Source organism: Anser cygnoides, chromosome 19 (genome assembly GCF_040182565.1).
Source record: "Anser cygnoides isolate HZ-2024a breed goose chromosome 19, Taihu_goose_T2T_genome, whole genome shotgun sequence".
Taxonomy (NCBI): Eukaryota; Metazoa; Chordata; class Aves; order Anseriformes; family Anatidae; genus Anser; species Anser cygnoides.
The window spans coordinates 2204329-2229722 of NC_089891.1; the positions used below are offsets into that span (position 1 = coordinate 2204329).

The window sequence follows — 25394 nt, forward strand, 5'->3', positions numbered from 1 at the left end:
TGCTAATAAGGGAGCTGGTTGAAAACATTCAACTTCTTTTAATTTACTGTTTCAAACTGGATGTGAATGCTTGGAGAAAACTCTTCCCTTTCCATGAAGTTTTTGATTATCTGATGGAAGGCAATTCAAAACAGGACAGAAATATTTCCCTTTTTTGTTTTAAATCCAAACTTTTGGCTTGGCTTGGCTTTCAAAACCCCAAATGAAACCATTTCAATCTGAAATAAAACCAAAAATGTTTCTACTACATTTCGATGTTTTTCATTGGAAAACGAAAATGCTTCCTCAAAAGTCTCCAAGAAAAGGGTCACTCCCGTGATTTCTGTCTCAGGCACATATACCATGCAATCAGGTTTAGGTTTAACACCCAGGGAGGTTGGCAAAAGCCACAGTTTAACTTCCTAGCTCTGCTGTCAGGATCTGACAGCAACCGCAGTTGCACAACTGCTTGTTGTTTCCTATGCAGAGGAACTTCATGGCAGTAGGTTTCTTGGCACGGATTTGGGGGATGGCACTTCTTTGTATGAATAATGATATTCACATGCGGTCGTTGCTCTTTCATTGCTCTTTAATACTTCCTTTTCCCTTAAAGACATTTCCAGGCCAGGTTTTCAGTTACATTCATCTGAGATGGAGGGAGAATATCTGGAGAGCAGAGCTCCTGCTGGGGTTGGAGGGTGGTGGAGTGGATCCAAGGTGGCTCAAGGGGCCCTTGGAAAGCCCCTCACCCACAGTGGCATGTCCCCTTGGCAGAGGGCTGCCACCTAAGAGGTGCTTATCTCCTCTCCGGTGAGGTGGGGAATGGTATCCAGCTCCAGGAGGATCTTCTGCAGGAGATGTAGGGTGGCCAGGGATGGGGCAACAGTCTGCAAAGAGAGTTCTGCCAGCCTTGGGCAGTGACAGAAGTCACCACCTACCCCTCCGCAATACCCAAGCATAGAAGGCACAGGGAAGAAAAACACAGAAGCCAACACTTGTCCAAGCAAATAGCTGTGTAACTGGGAGCTCACAGAAAAATGTCTCGTTCCTAAGAAAGCCCTGGTAGCAGAAGGGCTTAAGCTCCCCTTGACTCTCATTTTCAGTCCCTCATTCAGCTGGCTTGAACCCAGCTTTCTGCTGGTGCAAATACAACGGGGAAAGAAGTGAATTTGCTGCCCTGAGTGCTTAGTACAGTTGCAAGCAAGCACATCTTGCTCTGCAAGGGTGCAGGAGGAAATTGGTGCTTGCTCCCCCATTACCCTGCTCTGTCCATCGTGGTGTGACGGGCACCGTGAGCAGCGCTGCCCTGCAGGAGGTCTGTGATGCATGGCAGTGCCGATAACAAGACAAGCTGTGGTTACTTTAACTGCAGAAAGTTTGCCTGGTATCACTGGGGTGATTTCAAGCCTTTCACTCAGGGTGCGTGGGCGAGGGCTCGTGCGCGTGTTTGCCAGTCCAGCAAGGAGCACTTTGAAAGGCTGCTCTGATGCCTGGATGCAGCTCACTGGAGCTCTGCAGGTTCCCCGGGGATTCTAATAATTGGTGCATTTGGTTTGCTTTTCCTCATTATTTCTAAGTTTTCCAGCTCTAATGCCAAAGGAGCCTGTATTCTATGTAATTATTACTCAAAACTTTGAAAACAGTAAGTAGGAAAAATAGGCCATTAAACAACTAAAGAAGCAAAGTAACAAGTGTGAATTATGGCTCTGCCCTGTGGTTTGACTGTGATGGGTTTGTTCCACCCATGGAGAGATCCTGGAGAAGGGTAGGTTGAGTGGGTTGTTTTGCTTAATCTCTCTGCTGTCAGAGCTGCAGTCCCCGGAGAATGCGGATCTATAGAGAAATGTGCCTACCCTTTGAAAGGCAGTGCACATGCCCAGCTCCCAGCAGAGGACTTTTGTTCCGCTCTGATTTATACCGTTCTCCGGGGCAAAGAGAAGTGGCTGTCATGGTTGCAAGGATTACTCTCTACTGCAGGGAAGGGTGGACCACGCAAGAATAATTTGTTCTCTCGACAGGGCATGGAAAACCTGCTCCCCTGACCCCCATCCCTCACCCACTAGGGGATGCTGGCTCCCCAGGTGGGTCCATCCTGCATGCTGCTGGCGGGGCAGAGAGGGTGGGAAATGCCCACTGATGCAGGGGAGCCCCCTGCCCTACTGCTGCCTGCCCCAGGACTGACCCCCCAGGGACACTTTGCCCAGGGCTGAAAGGGAGATACCGAGTCCGAGCATCTCCCCTGGCACAGCAGAGAGTGGCCTCTGCACATTGCAGCCTCAGACGCCTGCCCAGGGTGAGGGGGCTGCTTCTCCCTGTGACTTTAAAGGTATTTTGGTGTGCCTAGCTCAGCTGTAGCCCACATGACATCCCCACACAGCTACTGAGACCACGGTGACCCGGCTTTCACCCCATGCACAGTTTGCTTACCACTTAGCACGTTTCATCTACAAGCTCCGCATGGTGAGCATCTTCTTAATACACACCCAGAGCCTCGAGCACTCCGGACCCACTCAGGCTGAGGTTCCCAGGGACTACCTCAATGCCAGGAAAGCCCAGGGGTCTGTTCTGGGGCATGGGGACACCCCGGGGCTGCTCGTGGAGCTGAGCCCCAGGGGCCGTGCCGGTGGGCGTGGAGCAGAGCGGAGATGCCGCACAGGACTCTGTTTATCCATCCGAGGGTCGCTTGCCAACAAAGGCAACTCACTCCTTCCAGTGAAGGCCGTGCCTTCACTTATCTGCTCCCTGGGTTTTTCTGCTTGTTTGTTTTGTTTCCACCCTCTGAGGAGGAGGAGGGTGGTGCTCAGCACGCACAAGGCCAGCCACCTCTGAACCCCAGTGCCAGAAGCCCTTTTCATGCTCTATAAATTTTATTGGAAAATCTGTTTTGCTTGAGGGGGGTTATTTTTTTTTCTCCCCCAGTAACGCGCCATGAAAAGGCTCATTAAAAAGTGAGCTCCTTGTTCTGATTAATCCTTCCAAGCAGGCAGAGGTGACACATGCTAATGACATTTCCAGCCGGGCTTGTCCCCTGAGACGCCTGCTGCTATTGCAGGCCGAGTACCGCCGAAGGAGACAGCGTGTTGGACGTCGGAAAGGTTGCTCTTGGCTGCAGCATTCATTTGTAGTGGAGAAATGCCTGCAGGAGCCAGGCGGTCGCTGTCTCTCGGGCAAGCCTAGGAGACTTTGTTCTCCAGATGCATCTCACGGAGTGTCCTCCTGCGGACGCAGGCTGTTCCCAGCCTCCGGAAGGGCTCGGAAAGAGGAGGAATGGACATCCCTGGCGTCTGCACGCATCCCCGCAGCACGTACTGAGCTGCTGACTGAAGATTTCTCGGATGCATCAGAGCGCCTGTCTGCACCGGGTTGTTTTGTTAACCTCAGCCTGCTGCTTGGCCCCTGCCAAAGCTCTGATGTTCTTGGAAAACGCGGGGCTAACGAGACGCCTTTCCAAAACAACAGCTGACCTAACGGACCGGCCGGCCACTGGATCAGCAGGCGCCGACCCGCAGCAAACAGGAGCGAGGCGGATCTCTGAGGACCTCATGTCATTCCCTTTCCTCGTCATCACCTTGGTTGGGTGCTAGGGAGGTCTACTTCACCCTAACCTTTCTCTGCTGCTTTCCTTCTCAGCCAAACCTGACCTCTGGTGAAGGTCTCTGTGGTGCAGGTCCCTTTTTAAGGTGGTGGAGACCCAAATCTGAAATCTGATTCTTCCCTTCCCTGCTGGAAACCAGGGTCCCTGTGCAGCTGGAGAAAGGAAGAGCCAGGGATGATCCCAGACTGGGACAAAGATGTGCCTGGGACCACCCAAAGTGCACTGGACAAAGGGCAGACCAGCTCAGGAGATGCTGAGCAGCCTGAGCCGTGCTGACATTTCTCCTCTTGGACCCAGCTCCACCGTGACACAAGGCAGAGAGCTGCCAGAAGAAAGCCTGTGCATCCTGCCAGGCTCCCCTGCCCTTAGCAAACACGCAGCCCTTAATGCACCGAGTGTTTCACGTCCGTCTTGACATGTACCAGCAAGGTGTACCCGCGCTGACTCCGCGCCGTTTTGGTTTTCTCAGAGGGTCTTGGCCATTGTGGCCAAGAAACATAAGGGCTCTGTAATGCTTTGTTGGGCCAGGAATAAAGCGAATTTGTTGAAAGAAGGTTACCATGATATATAAGTAAGAAAAGGGGAATTGTATTTAACCTGGCACGGGGCAGTTGTTTTCACTTGCACAGAACTATGCACGGAGCATAGCTCATGGCTTCTTCTTCAGTGAGGTCTTGTTCGTTTTGGCCTGAGCAGCCCCAGGTCAGGGGTGCGAAGCTGCAGTCAGCCCGCGGGGCAGCAGGGGAAGGGGAGGGATGCAGAGGGCAGGGCAGAGCTGTCCACAGCCCCACACCAGCTCCTGAGCTGGGCTCAGCCCTGCCTCCTCTGCGGTGCGATGCAGCCTCCCGGCCTCGTGTGCCAGAAGCCTTCAGTCCTGGTGTGTGCAGCCGCCTGCTCCCCAGGCTGGATCAACCAGCAAGGCGTTACTGAGAGCCGGCTGCCCAAAAGCTGTGTAGGCAACCTGCACCGAAGAACCAAGGCAGAAACGTGGTGCTTGACACAAGGAATATATTGCACATGCTACTGAGTGTTTGAACTACTTCAGAAGGCTGAAAACTCTTCAAAAAGAGTTTTTATGATGAAATTACAGAGACACGGCTGAGCTCAGAGCAGCGTGCTGATACGGACGGATATCCTCCAGGTGAAGCCTATGAGGACGCATCCTGGGAGCAACTGGAGTTACAAGGGGAATGGAGCAATGGCTGGAGCAAATAAATCAGATGGAGCTTTGCCAAAAACATGGTGAAAGGCACCAGTGGTGGGAGGGGATGGGACAGGAGGCTTTTTTTCTTGGTGCAGTTGAAATAAGATGTGGAAAATTTGCAGACAATCCCCCCAGGGCTGGGGGGGGGGGGGGGTCTGGTGGACATCTCCTCCCTCTTCCTCTTGGGTCCCAGCTGTGAGATCCTCGCCTGCTTTATCTTGGGTGGCTGAACCAGCCTGTGGTAAAAGGAGACAAGCACAATGCAATGGTGTTTGACTTTGTTTCTGTGCTGTGTGGTTTATTCAGAGGGATTACTGGTGTTTTTCAGCCTGTTACCACCTGGAGAGGCAAATACAAGGGAGTGCTGCTTCCAATAGGCTACCCACAGAGCAGCCTCCGTTCTGCCAGAGCCAAAGTTGTGGAAGGTTAAAAATGAGCTGGGCAGGATCCAGGCTGAGCAATTGCCCAGAGCAGGGGACGTGTTGGGTTCACGGGGCTGCAGCCAGCACTGCCCGGCTGTTAGCAAAGCAGCTCGGTGCGGGACAGGGGCATGAAAGGGAGGTGAAAACCGCTCTGAAGGAATCCATCTCTTGTATTTTTTGATGGAAAAGAGGGAAATTGCATAAGGAGTATGCTCACGGTGTCTGTGTGTCCTACAAGGCAGGATGCCGCTCAAGGTGCAGCTCAGCATCCCAGACCCATGCCCTTGCTTCTCACCTCCAACTGCTGTGAAACCAATGTTTTTTTCCATCCAGGTGGGCTCCCTGGGCTTTGGCCTGATTAATATTGATTTGGGACTGTATTGCCTGAAAGAATAGGCGTTTTGGTTTATTAAACATATGAGCTGAGTGACAGTGAATATGAAGGCTGTTCTCAAGGGCTTATTGTTGATGAAGCCTCACTAGAAATGTTCATCCCATGTCCTTAGGGCAATACGCTTGCAATTTTGCTGCTCTGCTGCCAAGGGCAGGTGAGGTGGGAAGCAGGGCAAGCAACACCACCTCCCCGGGGTGATGCTCCTGAGTCCTGGATCCTTTCAGGCCATAGGGAAATGGCCCGTTTTGGGCACCACCTCTTGCTGGAGTCTGGTGGTGAGGGGGTGATGATGGAGGGTGGCCGTGCGCCTTTCTGTGTCCATGCTGCTGCTGGAGAAATCCCCTTCATCCTCCAACACCGAGGGATGCAAATCCCTCCCCATCACCCAGGGGGGCATGGGCAGGACCCCTGTGTGCCATGGGGCTGCCCCTCTGCCCAAAGTATCGGCACTGAGCCAGCCGTACCCAGGCCAGCCCCCTGCTGATGGCCCTGGTTCAGCTCTCATCCGCAGATGTCTCCGCGCAAGGCTGCAGCAGATACTCTGATTCCAGATTACAAGTGTCAGTTTAGTTTAGCTTGTCAACAAAAGCAATAAATAACCCCCTCTCACTTGCACTCCCCAAAACGGTGCAGCTGGAAAAAATCTGCTTTGCTTGCTTTCAGAGGGAGAAAAAGAGTTTTCTCCATCTGGGAAACATGCTTGGCCAAAGGTGAAGATTTCTGCTCCTGGAGGGGACATCAGAAAGCGTTTGGGGCTGATTGTCCAAGTTTGCTTTGAAAGGGAGAAATAATATTTGCCCTGGTGAAGATACGTTTGGTTCTTTGCTTGAGACTGGAGGTTCCCAGGTCCTTCAGGTGAAAACAAGGCCAGGGAGTCAGCAACCAGCCCACCGCTGAGCGGCAGGACCCCAGTCCAGCGCCCTGCATGGCAGCCAGAAAGCACTCAGGGACAGATTTAAGCCTGTAAGAACCTAAAAGAGCTTCAGCTGCTAACACAGGGCTGAGAGCTGAATCCCCCTTACATCTCGGCTGCCACCCACCTCACCTTGCCTTACTGCCCTTATGGGCTGCCTGTGTGCCTGATGCCTCCTGCTCTCCCAGCCCTGGTGACGCAGTGGCATCACCCGCTTTGGTGGGTGTCGTGGGCTCATTTTCCTCACCTCATCCCCAGAGTCCCTGTTTTTGTGGTTTTCGAGGACATTGTTTCCTAATGTAGGAACATCCCTTGAGGCCCTGAGCGTACCCTGACACCCGCGCGAGCGCGGCGCGCTGGAGTAGCCCTTTGGTTTGCAAACATCTGGGTTCCTAGGAAATGCCGCGTATTCCTGCCGGTGCTCTGCTGTCTGTTAACGCTTATAAAATTATGTTTATTTCCTGCCGTGGGGATCAGGCTTCAGCTCAGGGTTATTTCCAGGGCTGCGGCAAGCTTTGTGCCAGAGATGCAAACCGTGGCAAACAAGCACTTAAAAGCCTTATGTGCAGCAATGGGCAAACCACAGACACTTCAGAGGTTTGGCTCGGGAAAGCGCTTGCCCGAAGGGAGACAACTGTGAGGTAGTGCCCAGGAGCTGCCCCGGGCCGGGTGCGGGGATGCTCATCCCGCTCGGCCACAGCGGGTGACACCTGGCCAGGCAGGACAGTGCCTGCCGTCACCCAAGGGCGTCACAGCTGGGCTTCACCAGGGCTGGTGGTCCAGGCAGCAGCTGTCCCAGAAACCCAGCCAAAAATCCTCCATGGGAGGGATTTTACACGTCAGCCTGCACTGCGGTCAGGCGTTTCGGAGCTAGTGCGCTTCTGGGTCTGCCTGACAGCTCCGAGCTTGCTCTGGGGCGAGAGGCAGGGGTTGCTTGGGGCTGCTCCGGCTCTCCTGGTCCTGGTGGGACGGGTGGGTTTCAGCGCTCGTGGGGCTCTCGTCATGGGGAGTGGGCGAGCGCCAGTGTCTCCGGCCAAGCTGGGAACTGCAAAAGCTTTTCTGTCCGGAGGTGGGCTTGAGCTGCAGCTTGTTTCCCTTCTCCTGCCAAAGCATCTGCTGTCCTGCACACTTCCCTTCCCCCGGCCCGCTGGTAGTTCAGACCATAGAAATGTTTTATCTGATCCCCCCCAAAACGCTTATTTAGTTGGGTTGTTTGTGGCTTGATTTCCCTCCTCCGCCTGCCTTGAGGTGGCCTTGGCTTCCCAGTGCCCTTTTGCAGTGGAAAACCAAAATGCTGTATTTCCAAAATGCCCAGATGGGTATTTCCAATGACCTAACAGGAAAACTAGCTTTTCTTTACAGCTCGGGCCCCAGGACTTTGCAGGCACCTCCAGCTGGTCCCAAGCTGCTGTAATCAATTGATAATTTGGCTGGAAAATACCCCTCGGCTGAAATGGGATGCCACAGGTTTGGGGTCTGCATCCTGTGACCATCGCTGTGGTCCAGCCATGCAGGACTGCAAATTTGCAAATTGGGCTCTTAGGGCTGTGAATGCGAGACCGCAGTGCAGATGCTGGTCTGCATTAATGTCCCTTAAACCTCCAGCATCGTGTGGCCCCTCTTGCTCATGCCGCGTGGAGCTGGCATCACCAGGAACCGCACAAGGGGCTCAGGGATGAAGGACAGATGGGGATGTCTCTGCAGGAGGAGGTTTCAGGAGAAACAGGCAGGGCTGGGCAGCTGACGGTAGGAATGATGGAGAAATCACTGTCCTGGGCATCCAGGTCCACTCCCGAGGTACTCAGCATCCTCAGCCCCCAGTGAAGCCAAGTTCCCGTGTGCCAGGATCAGGCCCTCACTGACTGTGTTGGGTTGTGGGAAGCCTCTTGCCCGGCTCTGTGAAGTCATCCAGGCTCGTTTTGTGGCCATGCTGGAATGCACTAACCAGGAGTTGTTTTGAGGTCAGAAAGGAATAAGTCTTTTGCAGACAATTGATGTTGTTATTAAAAACATCCACGCGAGAGAGAGGAGGGGGGAGGGAGGTCCCCTTTCCTGTTTGGGAAATAGTTTCTCACTGCATCCATCAAGCAAAAGAATTCTGTATGAAAAATTAATTTAGAAAAAAAGTTTCTGGGGCACACGCGCCTGAAAATGAACCACAGCAGGATCAGAGGTTTGGCTCAGAGCAGCGTCCAAGACGCAACAGCAGAGGCCAGATTGAAATACAGGAGTCCTTGCTCCCAGCCGGGTGCTGGAACTGGAGGAAATGCAGTTTCCTTATAAGAAATGCAATCTCCTTTCTGCAACACTTGGGCAAAAATTCATGAACTTCAGCTGAAGCCCAGAGCAGGTCTCCCACCGAGATGGGCTCGTTGTAAGCTTCATGCCACATCTGGGACTGCAGAAAAGTGGGGATCACTTAAAAAAAAAAAAAAAAAAAAAAAAAAAAAAGGAAAAGAAACCCAGAATGAACAAATTAGACCTGTCACCCTGCCCTTCACATCATTAATCTTCCAGCCCAGGGCAAGTGGCTTTCCCAACCCCATCCCAGGGGGAGACATGACCCCAGCTGCAGCCGCATCACGCGGCACCGTCGCGCCACGGCCACCCGCTCGCCGGGCCCTCCTCACCGCCGGCGCTGTGTGGTCCCTGCCTGGCCCCCGTCCTCGCCAGCCTTCCCCGGGCATCCCTACAGGGCCCCTCCGTGGGCACTCGGGGTGGAGAGCAGCCAGGAGGGGGGCGGTTTGGGTAGGAGCTCCGAAGCCTCCTGGCAAAGTTGAGTTCAAGCTGTAGGCACATTGTCGGGGTATTTGGGGATGGGGATATGATCGTGAGTGCTTCTGTGTTTATGGGGATGTGGCTCAGTTCCTGGCCATGCTCAGGCTGCCCCATGTCCATGTGGGCACCCTGTGGTGCTCTCACTGGGTGCTCTTCACCCTTCACATGAAGAGAGGCTGAGGGATCTGGGGTTGTTCAGCCTGGAGAGGAGAAGGCCCTAGGGAGACCTCACAGAGGCCTGCCCGTGCCTGAAGGGGGCTGCAGGAAAGCTGGAGAGGGACTCTGTGTCAGGGGGTGTGGGGATAGGACAAGGGTGAAGGGCTTTAAACTAAAAGAGGGGAGGTTTAGATTAGATATGAGGAAGAAATTCTTCACTGACAGGGCGGTGAGGCCCTGGCGCAGGCTGCCCCAGGAGCTGTGGGTGCCCCATCCCTGGCAGTGCCCAAGGCCAGGCTGGGTGGGGCTGGGGGCAGCCGGGGCTGGGGGCAGGGGGCCCTGCACATGGCAGGGGTTGGAGTTAATGGACTTTAACGTCCCTTCCAACCCAAACCCTTCTGGGATTCTGTGATGCTCCCTGCTTGTCAGCACAGGGATGGTCAGGGACCCAGAACCAGGCTCAGGCCCAGGACAGACTGAGTCCTCATGCTGGGACCGGTGATTTTGGGACCAAAGTGGCCCGTCCCTGGGATGGAGTGGCCCGAGCCCATCTCAGAGCATTCTGAATGGGTTTGAAACCATCCAGGTCTGCAGACTCTGCCTGGAGCAGTCTGAGCAGTGGAGCTAATTGCCCATGATAAGCTAATTAAAGGCGTCTGATAAAATCTGCCTTGCAGGCGCGGGAGCGTGCAGCAGCTGCAGCATCCCTGAGAGCAGGGAAGAGGGCGGCGGCTGGGACCCCTGGGCTCAGCGGGACCTCCACCTCCTCCCGGAGGGCTTGTCAATGCCTCTGCTTGGGCCTGGACGCTCTTGTTGTCATTGCTCCATCCCTGCTGGTTTCTGGCAGTGGCTGTGGGGTTGTGGAGACGGGTGCTGGGTGCTGGTGGGGCTTTGCAGCAGCACCCCTATAGCTAGCAGAGAGCTGGGGGGGGTGCGGATGATGTGACGTTGGCATTTCCAGGAACATTGTTCTTATCTGAGGGCTCTGTAGGTCCAGATTTGGTGACTTTGCTTCAGGATCGAGCAGATGTCTGCCTGCTTCATTCTTGGTAATGTTGTAGGGGCCGGGCTGGGCCCGGGGGCATGGCTCCCAGCCCCATCCCACCTTGGGGCTGGGCTGAGCATCCTTCAGGGGTGTCCCCTGGTGCTGCTGGGCTATGGCCATGGGGGAAATGGCCCCTGCCTCGCATCACCCAATGCTGTGCATTCCATAGGTACCACGACCCCGAAAATGCTTGTGTCTCCAGCTCCTCCATTCTTCCTCTAAGGAGCCTACCACCTCTAGGATCCCACACCAAAACCTTTTTAAGTGAACAGCAGCTGCAGGTGCGGCTAAGCACACACAGACCATGATGCTGGCACCCAAGGAGCGCCGGGGCTGCAGAAGGACGGGGCTGTAGCACATCGCTCCTGGCAGCACTGGCTCTGGGTGAGCTTCCAGCAAACCACCGCTGGTCTGCTGTGCGGCAGCCGAAAGCAATCCGTTAACAGTAGCACTGATAAGAGGGATAAGCCTGTCTGCTCCGATAAAACCCCAATCTCCAAGAAAACCAAACACAGCAGTGCCTTGCAGGGGAGTCCTGGCACTAGCCTGGGCTACGGGAGCAGAAAGCCCAGCACCTCCTCAAAATAAATCCATGTCCGCGCTGGTGATAATGCTGCTGGGGAGGTCAGGCACATGAGACAGAGTTTTCCTTCTCTCTTAGATCCTCGATAACCTTGCTGGAGATAAGATAGCTCTATTTACCTGGACTCAGGCACACCACAAAGGAGAGCTTTGTGCACAGCCCCAAAGGTGTGAATATCTCTGAGCAAACATAGGCATCCCCAGACTTTCACACCTGGACAGGGTCTTGAAAGCCAGGACAGGGCTCATACAGGGTCCAGGTTAACACCCTTGGGAGGTGTTAAAAAAAAAAAAAAAAAAAAAAAGAGGAGGAAGAAAGAAAAGAGGGCTTCCTGTAACCAGGTCTCTGAGTCTGCCAGGATGGGAAACTGAGGCACAGTGGTGTTGAGTAACTTGGCCAGGCTCACACTGGGATCAGCAGCAAAGCCAAGGCAGGACCCTCTCTGCACCTGCAGTTTGTGGGTGCACAGGAGTGCAGGGAGGGCACGGTGCAGCTCATTTTTCAGCAGTGGTGGTGGCCCAGGGGAGCCCAGGCATCACCCAAACGTGCCTTCGGAGAGGCACGAGTGGGCTGCCAGTGCTGCCCGCTGCTGGGTGCCCCGGTGTCAGGACAGCTGCCGAATTTTGGGGCAGTCACAGAGCAGAAACAAGGACAGAGCAGTGGGAACAAACACAGCCTGTGCCAGTGGTGGGCTGCCACCTTCCCTGTCACGCACGGGGATGGATGGTCCTCGCTGTCCTAGCCACTGCCTGACGCAGGACCGATGGAACTTTAATTAATTTGCACCAATCTAGCACAGTTTGTTAACATAACAGGGAGGTGATGGGTGCACAAGGGAAACAACCTCAGAACGATGTTCCCATGTGCATGCCTGCCTTTGCTGAGCGCTCTGCAGATTTCCAAGGGCTCGGGCCCTTTTCGGGGCTGGTTGCAGGTGATCTGACCAGCTAGAAGTGGTCAGGGACTGCAGCTGCTCCGTCCTACAGTGGCACGGTGACAGAGGCTGTCTGGGTGGTGCCACCAGCTCCATGTCACCTCAGAGGGGACATCACTGGGTTTGGAGGTGACCACCAGCCATGCAGTGCGCATGGGAGCAGAGCCACAGCTTAGGTCACGGGTCTGGCTGGGGACAGTTTAGCAGTTCCTCTGGCCCTGATACAGACAAGATTGGGAAATGATCTAGGGTTAAAACAACGCAACACGCTCCTGCACATGCTATGTTTGCTTCTCAGCGCTAGCCCTGTACAGCCCGACCTCACGGGCAGCTGGGTGAGCACAGGCGGAGCAGCAGGGACAGGATTTCAAGCCAGGGCTGCTATGGAGGCATTGCAGCTCCTGCAAGTTTAAAACCACTCGGCATCGTTTTCACCCTGTTTGGCATCGCTGTCACCCCGCTTGGCATCGCTGACACCCCCCAGCTGCCAGTTCCGAGTCTCCCCATTCCCCAGGGCAGTGCTGGAGTGGAGCTGAGGCTGTTTGTAGCACTGTAGGCTGAGAGGATTTAATACGGATATTCAAGTCTTTTCCCTCCTTGCTGAGTTGGTTGCATTATTGTGCTTTTTGCATTTCAATAACCTTTGCTCTGTATGTGCAAATTCTTTCAATATTGTTTTCTGCTGTGACTTTAACCCTCAAGTGGCATACGTCTTACTGGGAGTGTGGGAAAACCTTCAGGAAAATGTCTCCTTCTGTGCAGGGAAAGCAATGCCCCTGTGTGACGGGTGTGCTGCATCCTGCCCCTGGCTCTGGTCTGGAGCACCAGCACTCAGATCCAGCACATCCCCTCCTTGTGAGCTCTGAGGCTCTGATTTTATGACAGAAATACAACAATATTGGTGAGACCAAGTGTTTTGGGACAGGGATGCTGACATCAGCACCTTGAAAACCACTCACTAAGTCCCCCACGGTCCACGCCAGCCAGAGAGGTGAGCACCATAAGGCCTTCCCCTGCTGCACCACAGCCCTGCGGCGGTAGGAGGAAAGCTGCCGAGATCGGCACCAGATAAGAGGGAAACCACAGGAAACCACACGGGCAGAGCCTAAGTGCAGGACTTGTCCCCACTCGGATTCCCCTGGGCTCGGCACTTACGGGACACCTGGGGGCTCGACCAGTGGGCAGCCCATGGCCAGCGGCTCTCTGCTGCCCCTGGGTGCCCGCAGGGTCCCGGGTGAGGTCCCCATCTGCTCAGATGGCAGCCCGGTGAGTTACGGGATGCAAACTGTTCATTTCAAAGTATTGCAACCTTGGGAGGCAAGGTTTGGGTGGTGCAATTAAATAAAAAACACTGATGGCAGCCTGGCATCATCTCCCAGATCAAAGTAAAGAGTTTGCTTTTTGACTTTTCCTTTCTAAAAAAAAAATAGTTTGATCAAGTACTTTCCAGGATGAAACTTAACTGCAGACTTCCTGCACAAAATCTGCTTGGAAGAGAAAACTGACTGGTCAGGTCCTGCAGCAACTAAAGAAAACAGGGTTCATCCCCGATCACAGAGACTGACCCGAGGTGGGCACGCCATGCTCGCAGTCTCAGTGCAGAACAGGACACCCCCTGGCACCCACTGGCTCCAGGCAAGGACCACCTGGGGGTCTCCTCCCAGCCCTCAGGGGTGCCTCCTCCACTTCTTATCCAGGATCTGGGCTACAAGGCTCAAGCCTTCATCTCCAGACAGCTTTCACAGGATTTTAGATGGACGAAAACCCCACTCAAGTGTCTCTGTTGGGGCAGCCAGTGCCAGAATGCTCACTGGAGGAAGCGAGGGCAAACTGCAGAACATTTCCAGGCACTTGGAATACAAGCCTGTGTGCTGCACCAGGGCTCGGCTTTGTGCTTTGTATCCTGTGTTGAGTAAGACTGCTTTTGTCTTGGGCTAAAATGCCTTGGGTGAGAAGCTGCCAGAAGTCTCAACATTTCAATGCAACACAACAGGCCCACAGGTTTCTCATCCATCCTCTTTGCCTGTTGATAGAGCGTCAGCTGCCCGGTTGCTTTGAAGGAGCTATTGTAGGTCACTGGAGATGTCCCCGAGGATTCGGGGCAGGAATACACAAATCAGTGGGACCTCGCTGGATGCAAGCAGCTGCTTGCCACGTGTGGTGGCGAGCAACGGGGAGACCTCAACTGCTCAGAGGCTGATAAAATCTGGCTCATAATCTGAACATTTCAGAGCCGTAAATCTCCTAGGGAAAAGTCTTGCTCTTCCTCCTGGTGCTCCTTGAGGGGCCACGTGGACAGCCCGGAAATACCTATGGAGATCCTGGTGCTTCAGTCCGGTCCGGGAGGAATAAATGTGGAAGCAGTTATGAAAACATCTCCCTCCCTGAAATTAATAACATCATGCATCAGTTGGGCAGGCTCATGCTGCAGGTTAAGTCGCGAGCGGTGTCTGTCGGTGCTGGGACTGGATCCCATGCCATGGGGACAAGCAGGCATCGTGCCCCGTTGGCAGCAGTGCACCCAAAGGGACGTCAGGTGTAAGGCAGAGCTTGGCTCCCACAGCACTGGAGAGAGATTGGTGATGGCGAGTGTCGCCAAAGTGACCTTCTGTAGTGGATCTGATGGGACTTGTTCTTCCTGCCTTTTGCGTTTGGTCAGTGTTCAGCTCCAGACTTTCTCTATTTGTTCCCAAAACCCTACGCCAGTGACCACGGCCATTTCAGACTTTGGTTCTGGGCCCTGGGCTTTGCCAAGCCATCTGCTGCTCACTTTGAGAGCCAATATCCGAGCTGGCTACGGGTGCTGATGGGCAGCAGCACGTGCCTGGTTCACCCCTACCCTCTGTTTGCCTGGGGGCAAATCCCCCAAACACCCCTGGGTTGAATCCATCAGGCTCTGACGTTCAGTGTTTGCTTCTCCTACCTGCTCCTTGAGCTTGGTTTGGCCACTGGAAATAAGCTCTTCAGGAATTTAGTTGCAAATCTCTTCCAACTTTGACCAAACTTGTCCTCCATTTTTTCAGTGACTTATTCAAATTCAAATTTGACTTACTCAAATTTCAGTGACTTATGACAAATTCAAGCAAGATGGAGCAGTTCATCTTAGAGCAGTTCTTCTCAGAGACAGCAAAAGACACATCCCTACCAGGGAGCAGTGTTTTTCTTTTTAAGCCTTGGCTTCAAATATAAGGGCAATAGATTTTCTTTAAGGAAAGAAATCCCTGAATTTGTTGCCATTGGCAAAACACTGGATTTTTCACTAGCCTCGTTTCTCATTAGCAACTGAATCATTTTAGCAGGAACTTGTCCAAAAACATTCAGCCTGAGTCAGACACCCAGTCTCAAACATTTAAGCCCAAACAACGAGTTTGGCGTTTTAAACGTAAAAGAAATCCGGGGCCTTATCACTGGAAATCTCGGGCAGGAAACCTGCTGCTGTGACGGGCTGGGGCTGCACCCTGCAGAACCCGCACTGGGTGGGAACAGCTCCAGGACCTCCTGGTCCCCGGGCACGTGGGGGTTTGGGCAGTGTGGGGAGCAGAGGGCCCCTGGGATGTGCAGCTTCCTGGGGGCTCCTCAGTTGCTCTGATGCCGTCTTTTCCAGAGCTGTTTCCCCAGAATTGCCATTCCTCGGGTTTCCCACACATGGAGATATCGTCCGTTCCCTGGTCCCTTTCTCTCTGGGGTGCATCAGCAGGGACGGGGCTTCTTCCCTTCCTCCCCTGCCTGCAAACTGGGTTTGTGGCTCTGGTTTTGTGAGTGACACCAGCTGTAGATGCATTTTCTGTGGCAAGTACACACATTTTCCTCCATCTCTTTGTGCCAAATGTCAGAAAACCTGGGGTCTGGCACAGACCATGTGTCTCCCTCACAGCCACAGCCTCCCCTGGGTTTCTCCTTTGCTGGATCATCTTCTGCAAACCAAACCAAGTTCCCATCCTCCTCCTCCCTCAGGCTTAGTGCACACAAATGGCTTTTTCCCAGACAAAGGTTTGGCTCGGTGTGGCACAGGGCACTGGTCCATGCAGGAGACACAGGGCCACCTGCCCTGCCAGTAGAGCTGGATTTGGCCATGTGTCCTGATGGCTCTGAGCTCCTGGGCCACACACACTGGAGGACTTCACTGCCACCACAACTGGGTTGTTCCACACTTTACCATTTTCATGCAACAAGACTGAAGGAAAATCCCTGTCCCAGTGGGGACAGTATCCGGGCCCCCAGGGACATGTGGGGCCACCACTGGGGCTCGTTCCCCAGGTGCAGCCCCACACCATGGTAGAAGAACTCCACCAGCATCTCCAGGTTCATCCCCAGCTGCTCCAAAACTTCAAATGAAGCAGCAGGCTTGAAGGCATGCGATGCTGGAGGGCTCCATCCATAGGGCTTTCTCCTCACCTTCTGGTCCAGCAAGCAGACAGGTCTCCGTCAGCTCGGGTTGCTCCATCTCCGATATCCCTTCCCTTGGAGTTAAGGGATATATGTTCTTCTATCCATATGGACCCCCCAAAAAGTATCCCCAAAGATGTCTCCAGGGGTTTGGGGCCCAGGCACAGGCAGGGTGGCCCTTGCAGCATGAAGCACGTGAGGTTTGATCCTGCTAGAGACAAATAATGGCTTGGGCTGAGCTAGCAGTTTTTTGGGAAAAAAAAAAAAAAAAGAAAAAAGAGAAAAAAACTTATCTGGAAAAGGGACAATTTTAAGGAGACTGAGGCTATTCATTAATTCAAGTCAAGTTTAGAGATTAATTTCAGCCCCTGGCTTCTTCTTTCTTCCCCCGTCCCTTCCCCCCTTCCCCTGAATTATTGTTCACAAAAATTAAAACAAAATGTTTTGGGGGGCTCGTTTGTTTAAAAAGCAATTTTCATTTTGAAAATTGCCAAAATATAAGTCTGGAAAGGGTGGGGTGTTTTGAAAGGGCAGCATTGTCATTGCTGAATGAAAACCGCAGTGAGGAATGCGTCCGGGGAGATGCCGGGCGCAGGGACACGGGGCCTGGGGATGCGGTGGCAGCACAAAGGACCGCAACCAGCCTGCGCCTCTGACCTGGATATCTCCTTTCATTCCCCCAAACGGGAAATCCTGCCTGCCTTGATCTTCGACAGAGCTTTTCTACCAAGATGCTGTATTTAAGGAGGGGATGCTGCTGCCGTTGTAGTTTATTTGACTGGCCCCAGACCACAACTTTCCCCTTTTCTGCTCTGAGCTCCTCCAGGTTTCTGAACATCTGCATTTCAGGGATGTCTGGTTGTTGGTGTCGGAGCCTGGCAGCCCAGGTAGAGGCCCTTTGATGAAGCTGTCTACATCTGTGCACCATAAAGTCAGCGAACAAAAGGCTGGGGAGGTCCTTGGCAGAGTAAGAGAAAGGAAGGAGCAGGAGGCAGCAGCGCTGGGCTTCGCCGAGCAACTGGAACTGAAACCTTCATCGGGGAGCTTGTGGCACCTGGCACGTGCTTTGCCCCAGGGTCTTCAGCTGGAGCATCTTCTCCACCGGGTGAAAGCAAAGCACGAGTAGCAGAGGTGGTGCTGACCCTGGGAGGTGTTTTTTTATTGCAGCCAGCAAAGATATTCATAGAAAGAAAGGATGGGTTGCTAAAGAGCCGCTTGTTGCAGCAGGGAAATTCGAACCGAGGAGCACTGGCTGGAAATTAAAGCCAGGCCAATGCGTGTTCAAAACCAGGCAAGAGGCTTCAGCACAGCGGGCGACGGACTCTCAGCGAGGGGAGGCTGGGTGGGAGCCTCCTTTCCTGAGTGTCTCCATCCTTGCTCAGCATCTCCGTGCCCCCATCACCAGTTTGCCCCGAGCCTGTGGCACCAGCATGATGGATCCCACCGTCGTCCTCAGCAGGGACTTTCTGACGCCTGCATGGGCCATTTGTTGCATTGCCCTAATTCCTCCGTCCCTATGTGCTATTGTCAGGGAAAAAAGAGGAGGGCTCTTCTGTCTAAGCCTCTCCCATTGGGCATCTCTGAGCACATCAGGGTACAGATGGAGCTCCCAGCACAGAGCCATCTGCTCTGGGATAGCACAGGGACAACTATTTCCACAAAACTCAGTCTCTTTGGGGGTTTAGCCACACTGTCTGTACAAGCAGGTGCATCCCGAGGTGGGGATGATGGCAAAGCATCCAAGGGTGGGATTAGGAGGTGATCAGTGCCCAGCAAATGCCCTCAGTGCCCTGGGAGAGCAGGTGGAAAGAGGGGACAGCCCAGGCCATGCTGCTGGAGCCAAGATTCACCGAGAAATCATATCAGAGAGGTGGCCCCTGCAGCCTCATGTGAGGTTCAGCTTCTTCCCTCCTCCAGACATAGGATTTTTGCATTCCTGGAAGCCGGAAATCGATCCCAGTCTGTGAGCAGCTCCGTGCACCCTGCTCACTGCTCCGCTTGCCCACGCAGCTCTGCCCGGCGGGACCAGACGAAATATTTGCACAGACCTTGAGAAAACCCCAGGAGCTCCGTGTCCTGGCTTTGCAAACACGTCTCTGTTTATCGAGTAACCCAAAGAAATGCAAAGATTTTCACTTGCTCTCTGGGTGGGCTCAGCCTTGGGTTTTGGAAAAGGACTCACCAATGCAGTCTTGCAAAATACTGGAGTACCAGCGCCAGCTTTCCTCAAGCACTAGTTTCAGGAGGTGAGCTTGCACGCTCTTTGGAAAACATGAATTCCTGCTGGCTTTGAGGAAAAAGGAGGTCTTCTCCATGCCACCCCTTGGAGAAATATCCCCCCATGTTGGTCAGCTGGGTGTAAATCTTGCTGTTTGTAGCACCGAAGAGAGAGTCCCTGGCAAGTCTCAAGGCTTTCAGTGGCAGAGGTGTGCCTGCACATTCCTAGCCTGCGGCAGAGGGGACAGATGGAGGGACCTGAATCTCCCCTTCTCTGCCCAAGCCAAGCGATGTGGCTGGTGCTGGTAATGTGCCTTGGTGGTTAGCCACAGCCCAGAGGACACCCATGCTGTGCCTTTGTGTCACAGCTCCTTTCCCCATCTTGGCCAGTCTTCTGCTGCCGGAGCAGGACCAGCCCTCAGTCTCACCCCACCATCTGCCCCTGCCCACCCCATGGGAAGGGTTTAATCTCAGCTTCTCCCCGCTGCAAATCAAGGGTTGGTGTTTTATGAACTCCACCACCACTTCCCAATAGCTCCATTCCTGTGTGCTGCAGGGCAGAGCCCCCGGTCGCACGTGTGCAGTGCTGAGGTTAAGCAGGAAGGGCGCATGCCCCCGCGCTTCTTTCTGATGCAAACAGCCTGGTTACCCGCGCTCACTGCATCAGCAAACCAGGGCCGAGCTGGGTCTCCAGAGCCACGAGTCCCTCGGCACACAGGAGCTGTGGGGCCGCTCACCCTGATGCTCCTCTCCTGCCCTGGGAGATGGCAAATGTCCCCGCAGGCTGGGGGCTCGCCTACGGGGACGCAAAACACAGTTTGAAGCTGTGGCGTTGGGAATCGCGCTGTCTCACGGCTGACAAAGAGCCCTGGGGCCACCCTCACACCATCCGAGTTCTTCTCCAGCTCTGCAGGCATTTGGGTCTGGTGGGGACGTGAGGCCGGGCCCCTGCACGGCAGCTGCAGGAGTTTGGGTTACATGGAGAAAAGCAGGGAAACGGTTCTGCATCGCGCTGGGCGGACGTGGCCAGAGGGTTGTGCTCCCCACTATGATTTTGCATCATGAGTTAACCAGGGATTGTTCCCGATAAATAATCCGGAACTGCGCTGTAATTTTGGGGTCTGAAATTTGATAATTAAACAAATACAGCATGCCTTTGTCCTGGGCAAGCACCATAAGGTAAACAGGAAGGAATGAAGGATTAAGATGTCTCTGCTGGAAAGGAAGGTGACAAGCCCAGGGCCGTGACACCTTCGCACTGAGCAGGGGGCCCAGCTGCGGGCTGGCATTGCACAGCTGCATTGTTCAGGGGTGAAGAGCAAATAAAAGCAAAGGGAAAAGAAAACAAGCTATAAAACCCTCAGCAAAGCGCACAGCCCCAGAGACCGCCTCTTGATGGCCCCGTGACAGCCCCGGGGAGCGGCAGGAGAAGGGTCACGCTTTTGAAGTCCTCGAGTTGCCTTTTGCGAAGGCCCCTTGTGAAAGCAGCGCCCGTGTTGACTTTAGGGTGCATGGGGGGGGGCATGGGATGTCTCCTGGCAGGCTTGGTCACAGCACGGCCAGCTGGAGCGGTGTTTGAGCAGCTGGGTGGGATGGGATGAGATGGGATGGGATGGGATGGGATGGGATGGGATGGGATGGGATGGGATGGGATGGGATGGGATGGGATGGGATGGGATGGGATGGGATGGGATGGGATGGGATGGGATGGGAGGCATGCAGGTGAGGTCTTGCAGACATGTTTTAGGCTGCACACACACCACAGAGCCTTGTGCTCCACGTACAAACATGGCAAGGAGAGCCAGGGAATAAGATAATGAGGAAGACTTTGAAATGTTGCGTAGAGCTCAAACACGCATGTCGGGATGGATGTGAATGAGAACACTGGGAAGGGTGGGATGGGGCTGCTGGAACCCCCTGGGGCAGAGGGACTGGGATCAGGGGGTGCTGGGGAGAAGAAAGGGGGCTGTGCCCTGCATGGCTCAAGGCCCTGCGGTGCCAGGAGCCGAAGGGAGGGAGCAGAGCAGGGCTCACAAGGGGCAAAGCTCCGGCAGCAAAGCTGTGCGTGGCCGTGTCCCAGCCACGCGTGCCAGCTCCCTGTCCGTGCCCGGCTTTTAATTCACATGAGGAGCAGGGAGAGGCAGAAGGTACATTGTAAGTTTCGGTGGTGAAGCACGAAGTCTCGCTGACCTCAGCTTCCCCTCCAAAAAGCCGGGTTCACCAAAAAGTGGCGGTCGGGGAGAGGCGTGGGCTGGTATTGGGGCGGGCACCCCCGGGGGACCCTCTGTGTTTGGGGGTCCTGGGGTGCTGACGGGCTGCACTCTGTGCCCTCTGCAGCTTGCAACTGCAACCTGCACGCGCGGCGCTGCCGCTTCAACATGGAGCTGTACAAGCTGTCGGGGCGCAAGAGCGGCGGCGTCTGCCTCAACTGCCGGCACAACACGGCCGGCCGGCACTGCCACTACTGCAAGGAGGGCTTCTACCGCGACCTCAGCAAGCCCATCTCCCACCGCAAGGCCTGCAAAGGTACTTTTTTTTTTGGGGGGGTGGGACGGGTGGGACAGCACGGCCCCTTCTCCGCCTGCCTCTTCTGCTTTCACCGTTCCTGCTATGCCCACCTCCTCCTGCTCCTCTCCCAGCCAAGCCACCAAAATGAATTTTCCTACATCCTCCTCTCCCCTCCCCTCACCACCCCAGTCTCCCCAGCCTCCCAGTGAGGATAAAGCCTCCAAGATATAAAAGGTCCTCCTTGCTGAGGATGAGTTTTGAGATGTTTCCAGGTTACAAGGGCTGTTTTCTCACTCCCATGCATCAGGGCAGACTCGTGCAAAGCCCCAGGTGTGGGGCAGACAGGGGGGTCTGCAAGCCAGCGCTCATCTCCCCCGAACCCCCAGGAGCCAGGGCAACACCAAACCCATGCACCAGCCGCTCCCCTCCTCCGGATGAGGCCAGAGCAGTAAAACGGGAAACAATTTTATTTTTTCGCTCAGCAGACAGGGTTTTCTGAGGTCTCCTCTTTGGCAGGGGCGAGTAGCCCCCCAGCCTCTGCAGGGTGTATTTTAGGGGGATTCCCAGCACACCTGAGGCCAGCCATCCCCAGAAGGCATGGGGTGGCCCTCTGGCACAGGTGGGTGCCCCTGGCAGCCCCCACATTACCAAGCTCTGTTGCTTTGCATAGGATCAAGTCCTGCAAGCACACTTTTTTAACCCTCAGCTGGATGAGGCATAAATCCCAAACCTGTGGCACTTGCAAACCGAGGGCAGGAGATGCTAGGCTTTTCTGCAGAAAGCTTCACCTCTTTTCTCTCAAAGCACTAATATCAACAAGAAATTGAAAGCTTTTTGGCCTTGCTGGGTATTTTTGGCTGGAAAGCTCCAGGTCTTCAGCATTTTCAGTTTTTTAATGAAAATGCTTCTTCATTTTTTTTTTCCACTGAAAACAGACACACTTTGCCAAAGCAGAAAAAGCAATCAGTTCCTCAGACAGCCCTCCCCTCTTTTTTTTTCACCTTGTAAAAACTTTTTCAATGACGGATTTCTGAGCTGCCCCATTATATGGCCACTAAGGATTGCACTGGGGGGACTTTAGGGTGCTGGGCTCCAATGTCCCACACTCACCCTGAGCCCGCTTTTGGGGTGCAGCCCCTCTCTGTTCATGCACCATGCTGCAAGAAGAGCACCCTTTGGGCTCCATTTGTCCCAGCTCACCCCAGCTCCCTCCACCCCAGGGACGCGGGGGGTCCCCCTTTCCATCCCCATCCCTGACTTCCCCATGTATCCCATCACAAGGCAGCCCCACAGTGGTGTCCACGTCCCTATCCCTCACCCGTGTCTCCCAGGGCTTTCCTCGCTCTGGCATTTCCCATCCTCCAGCCCACATCACCCCGCACCTGCCTCAGTTTCCCCAGGCAGCCAGGCAGAGCCCCACCAGCCTCCGCCGGGCGCTTTGCATTGCTTTAAGCCCACGCTTCCCAGACGCAGGCTCATCTGCTCCTCGAACACCCTCTGCAATTGTTCTTCTCCCCTTCCCCTGCCTTCTCAACTGCTCCTGCTCTTGAAACTTGAGATCGCCACATTTAAATGCTTCTCCAAACCCCCCACAGGTTATAACAAAAATGTGGCTATTGGAGCTACCAGATACAAAGGTTTGTAATAAATATGCTGGTGCATGAGCAGCTCCCCGACTCGCAGGCTATTAGCACGATTTCACAGCAGTTGGAATGGTTTATTGTTGGCATAATCCACCGTCCTATACAAAAGCAGGCGAAATGAAGTTTCCTACAGCAAAGGCATTCCTTTGAACACCGGCTTTTCCTGAGCCCTGTTTATGGCACAGTGTGTTTTATGTTCCCCCTGTTTTGTGTCCCCGATTCAGGGAATGTTCTGAAATAATTGGTAAAAATGAGCATTTAAAACAAACAAACAAAACAAAAATGCCATCTAACAACTTCAGCCATTTCTCCATCAATAACAATATTAATTTATCATCTCACCAAGCCATCTGCCGATGGGCAAAGCTCTCCCAGAGCCTCCTCTTGACCCAATGTGTTTAGAATTAAGGAATTAACTGTCCTGCAGCATCTGCCATCTCCCTGCCTGCCGCTGCATCTCACGCAGCACATCATGTTTTCTCCATAAGACTTGATTCTTTCAACCATCGCATCGCTCCGTTCATGTTTCACGTGTAACACATTTAAAGCAGTGCATATAACGGGCAGGGACCCGCCGGGGGAGCATGCAGCACGTTTAACCACCCTGCGAGTGTGCGTGAGCTCGGGCAAACTCCCAGCAAATGTTCCATGAACGAGCTGCTGGAGACGGTTTGTGTTAATTCAGCCTCATTCATTCAGCCTAACAGACACATCCAGCCCACCTTCCTCTCCCCTGTGCGTCTCATCTCTCACCCCATCCTTTGCGCTAGGTTCTATATCTCCATCCATAACACATCTCATGTCACACGTCAGGAAACCGTAGAGGAAAAGTTGTGTTATTTTAAATGGTGTTTGCAGTACCTGGTTCCGGTGAGGGATTTATGCAAAAATATCATGTTGCAGAAATGTTTGCATGATGTCTGTTTTGTTTTGTTTTTGTTTCTTTTTAAACTTGGATAAAAAGAAAATGCCACCGCTTTTTGCACATCTTGCAGGACATGGCAATGAAATGAAATGTGAGCAGAAAGCAAAGCTGGGCAGCACCCAGGCTGAGTGCTGGCAGCTTTTCCAACACCCAAACATGTAACACCTTTGTCCTCACTTGTGTAAAAGATATTTTAAAGATCTGAAGCTGTCCTACCAGCACAGGTAAAAGCATAAGAGTTTGCCTCTAGGGATGATTTCTAACCCAACAGTAGCTAACCGCAGAGTTGTGCAGCTATGCTACGTTTCTCGCCTGCGTGCTAGCTTCCAGTTACTTTCTGGGGAAAAAAAAAAAAAAGAAAACCAAGTTGCGGTGATCAGAGATGCCATGTCCCAGAGCCATGCAACAGGCAGATCATGGCATGAAGCCTGCAAACCACATGGGAAGGAGTCGATGACAGCTGGAGCAGGGATAGTGCACGAAGCAAAACCCTGCCACACTGCCCTTTTAACAACAAAAACCCACATGTAAGAAATCTCAAATATTCATCTTTTCAAAGCTCTGAACAAGTGCGAATTTTCCTTCCTTTCTCGATGATTTTTGCAAGAGTGTGAACAGCTCCCAGAGCGCCCAACCTGCGCTTCCCGTTTCTTGTGCTTTCCTCTGCTCCAAACGATGCCGCAAGCAAAACCCCACATCTGGCCCCTGCAAGCCTCCGCCCGCTCCTCTCCATCATGGGCTGCTGCAAATCAGTGTCCCGGTGTTAGCTCTGGTCATTAAATTCACTCCTGATATTAGCCAGTTTATTGGCATTAATGTCACTCTATCAGAAGAGAAATTCCTCAGGGTTTTATAGCCTAGCCATAAAACAGCCCCGCGCCCTGGGGAAGGGATTTACACGCTTTTTGAGTAAAAGATGACAAACGAGGGGCATTACGAGCATCGTGCTGAGGCTGCCAGAGCACAGCTAGGTGGAGGGGCCGGCTTTGGCACCTGTAGCCCTCCTGCCATCGGCGTGCCAGCGCCGTCCATCTGCCTTGGCATCTGTGGGTGCGTGCCCCCAGCCTGCTGCTCGAGGATTTGGGGTTTGCTTTTTGGAGGTGGTTTGGGGGCGAGCGGAGAGGCAGCGATCGCTTCTCCCATGGGCTCAGCCTCTGGCCCTAGGTGTGCAGGTGCAGGTTGTGTGCCCGGCCGGCCGCAGGCATGCGGGGGGTTCTGGCCCAGCAGAACCCCCCCCCCCCCGGCTCCTGTGCCACGGGAGGGGAGAGCAGAGCCCCCCTGGTGACAGGGACAGAGGGACGGGTCCCCCGTCTCTCTCCACTGACTATAGAGGGAGCTGCGTGACCAGCTTAGAGCACGGAGCTCATCTCTGCGTGGCCGAAGCCGGGGGAGATGAGCCTCCTGCCGAGCCCCAGCGAGATGCTGGGATGCGGGAGGCAGCCGGGGTAAAGCCCAGGGGAGGGCAGGGGCTGAGGACGGGCTCGCTGCCAGCGCCACGCTGGTGTCCCCGTGGCTGTGGCCCACTGCAGGTCAGGAGGAATAGCCCGGGCTTCCCTTCCTTGCAGTGCCGTGCCTGTGGTGCATCTCTGCAGGCTTTGGTTGCCAAGAGGACCCTCTGGCCTTGGAGATGTCCCCTGCCACCACGGCGGCCAACCTGCAGGGCTGGGGTTGGACACCTCGCAGCTGCCACCTCCCAGAGGCAATGGGATGCC

At 54.1% G+C, this 25394-nt stretch overlaps 1 protein-coding gene across 2 annotated transcripts in view; it reads left to right on the forward strand.

Annotated features, from left to right (window-relative positions):
* NTN1 (netrin 1) overlaps positions 1-25394 on the forward strand; it is an 83548-nt gene that overhangs the window by 24717 nt on the left and 33437 nt on the right. For both annotated transcript variants that reach the window (XM_048076006.2, XM_048076005.2), the window contains exon 2: positions 20944-21132. In XM_048076006.2, the coding sequence (XP_047931963.1) occupies positions 20944-21132 (189 nt within the window). The remainder of the gene's footprint in view (positions 1-20943; positions 21133-25394) is intronic.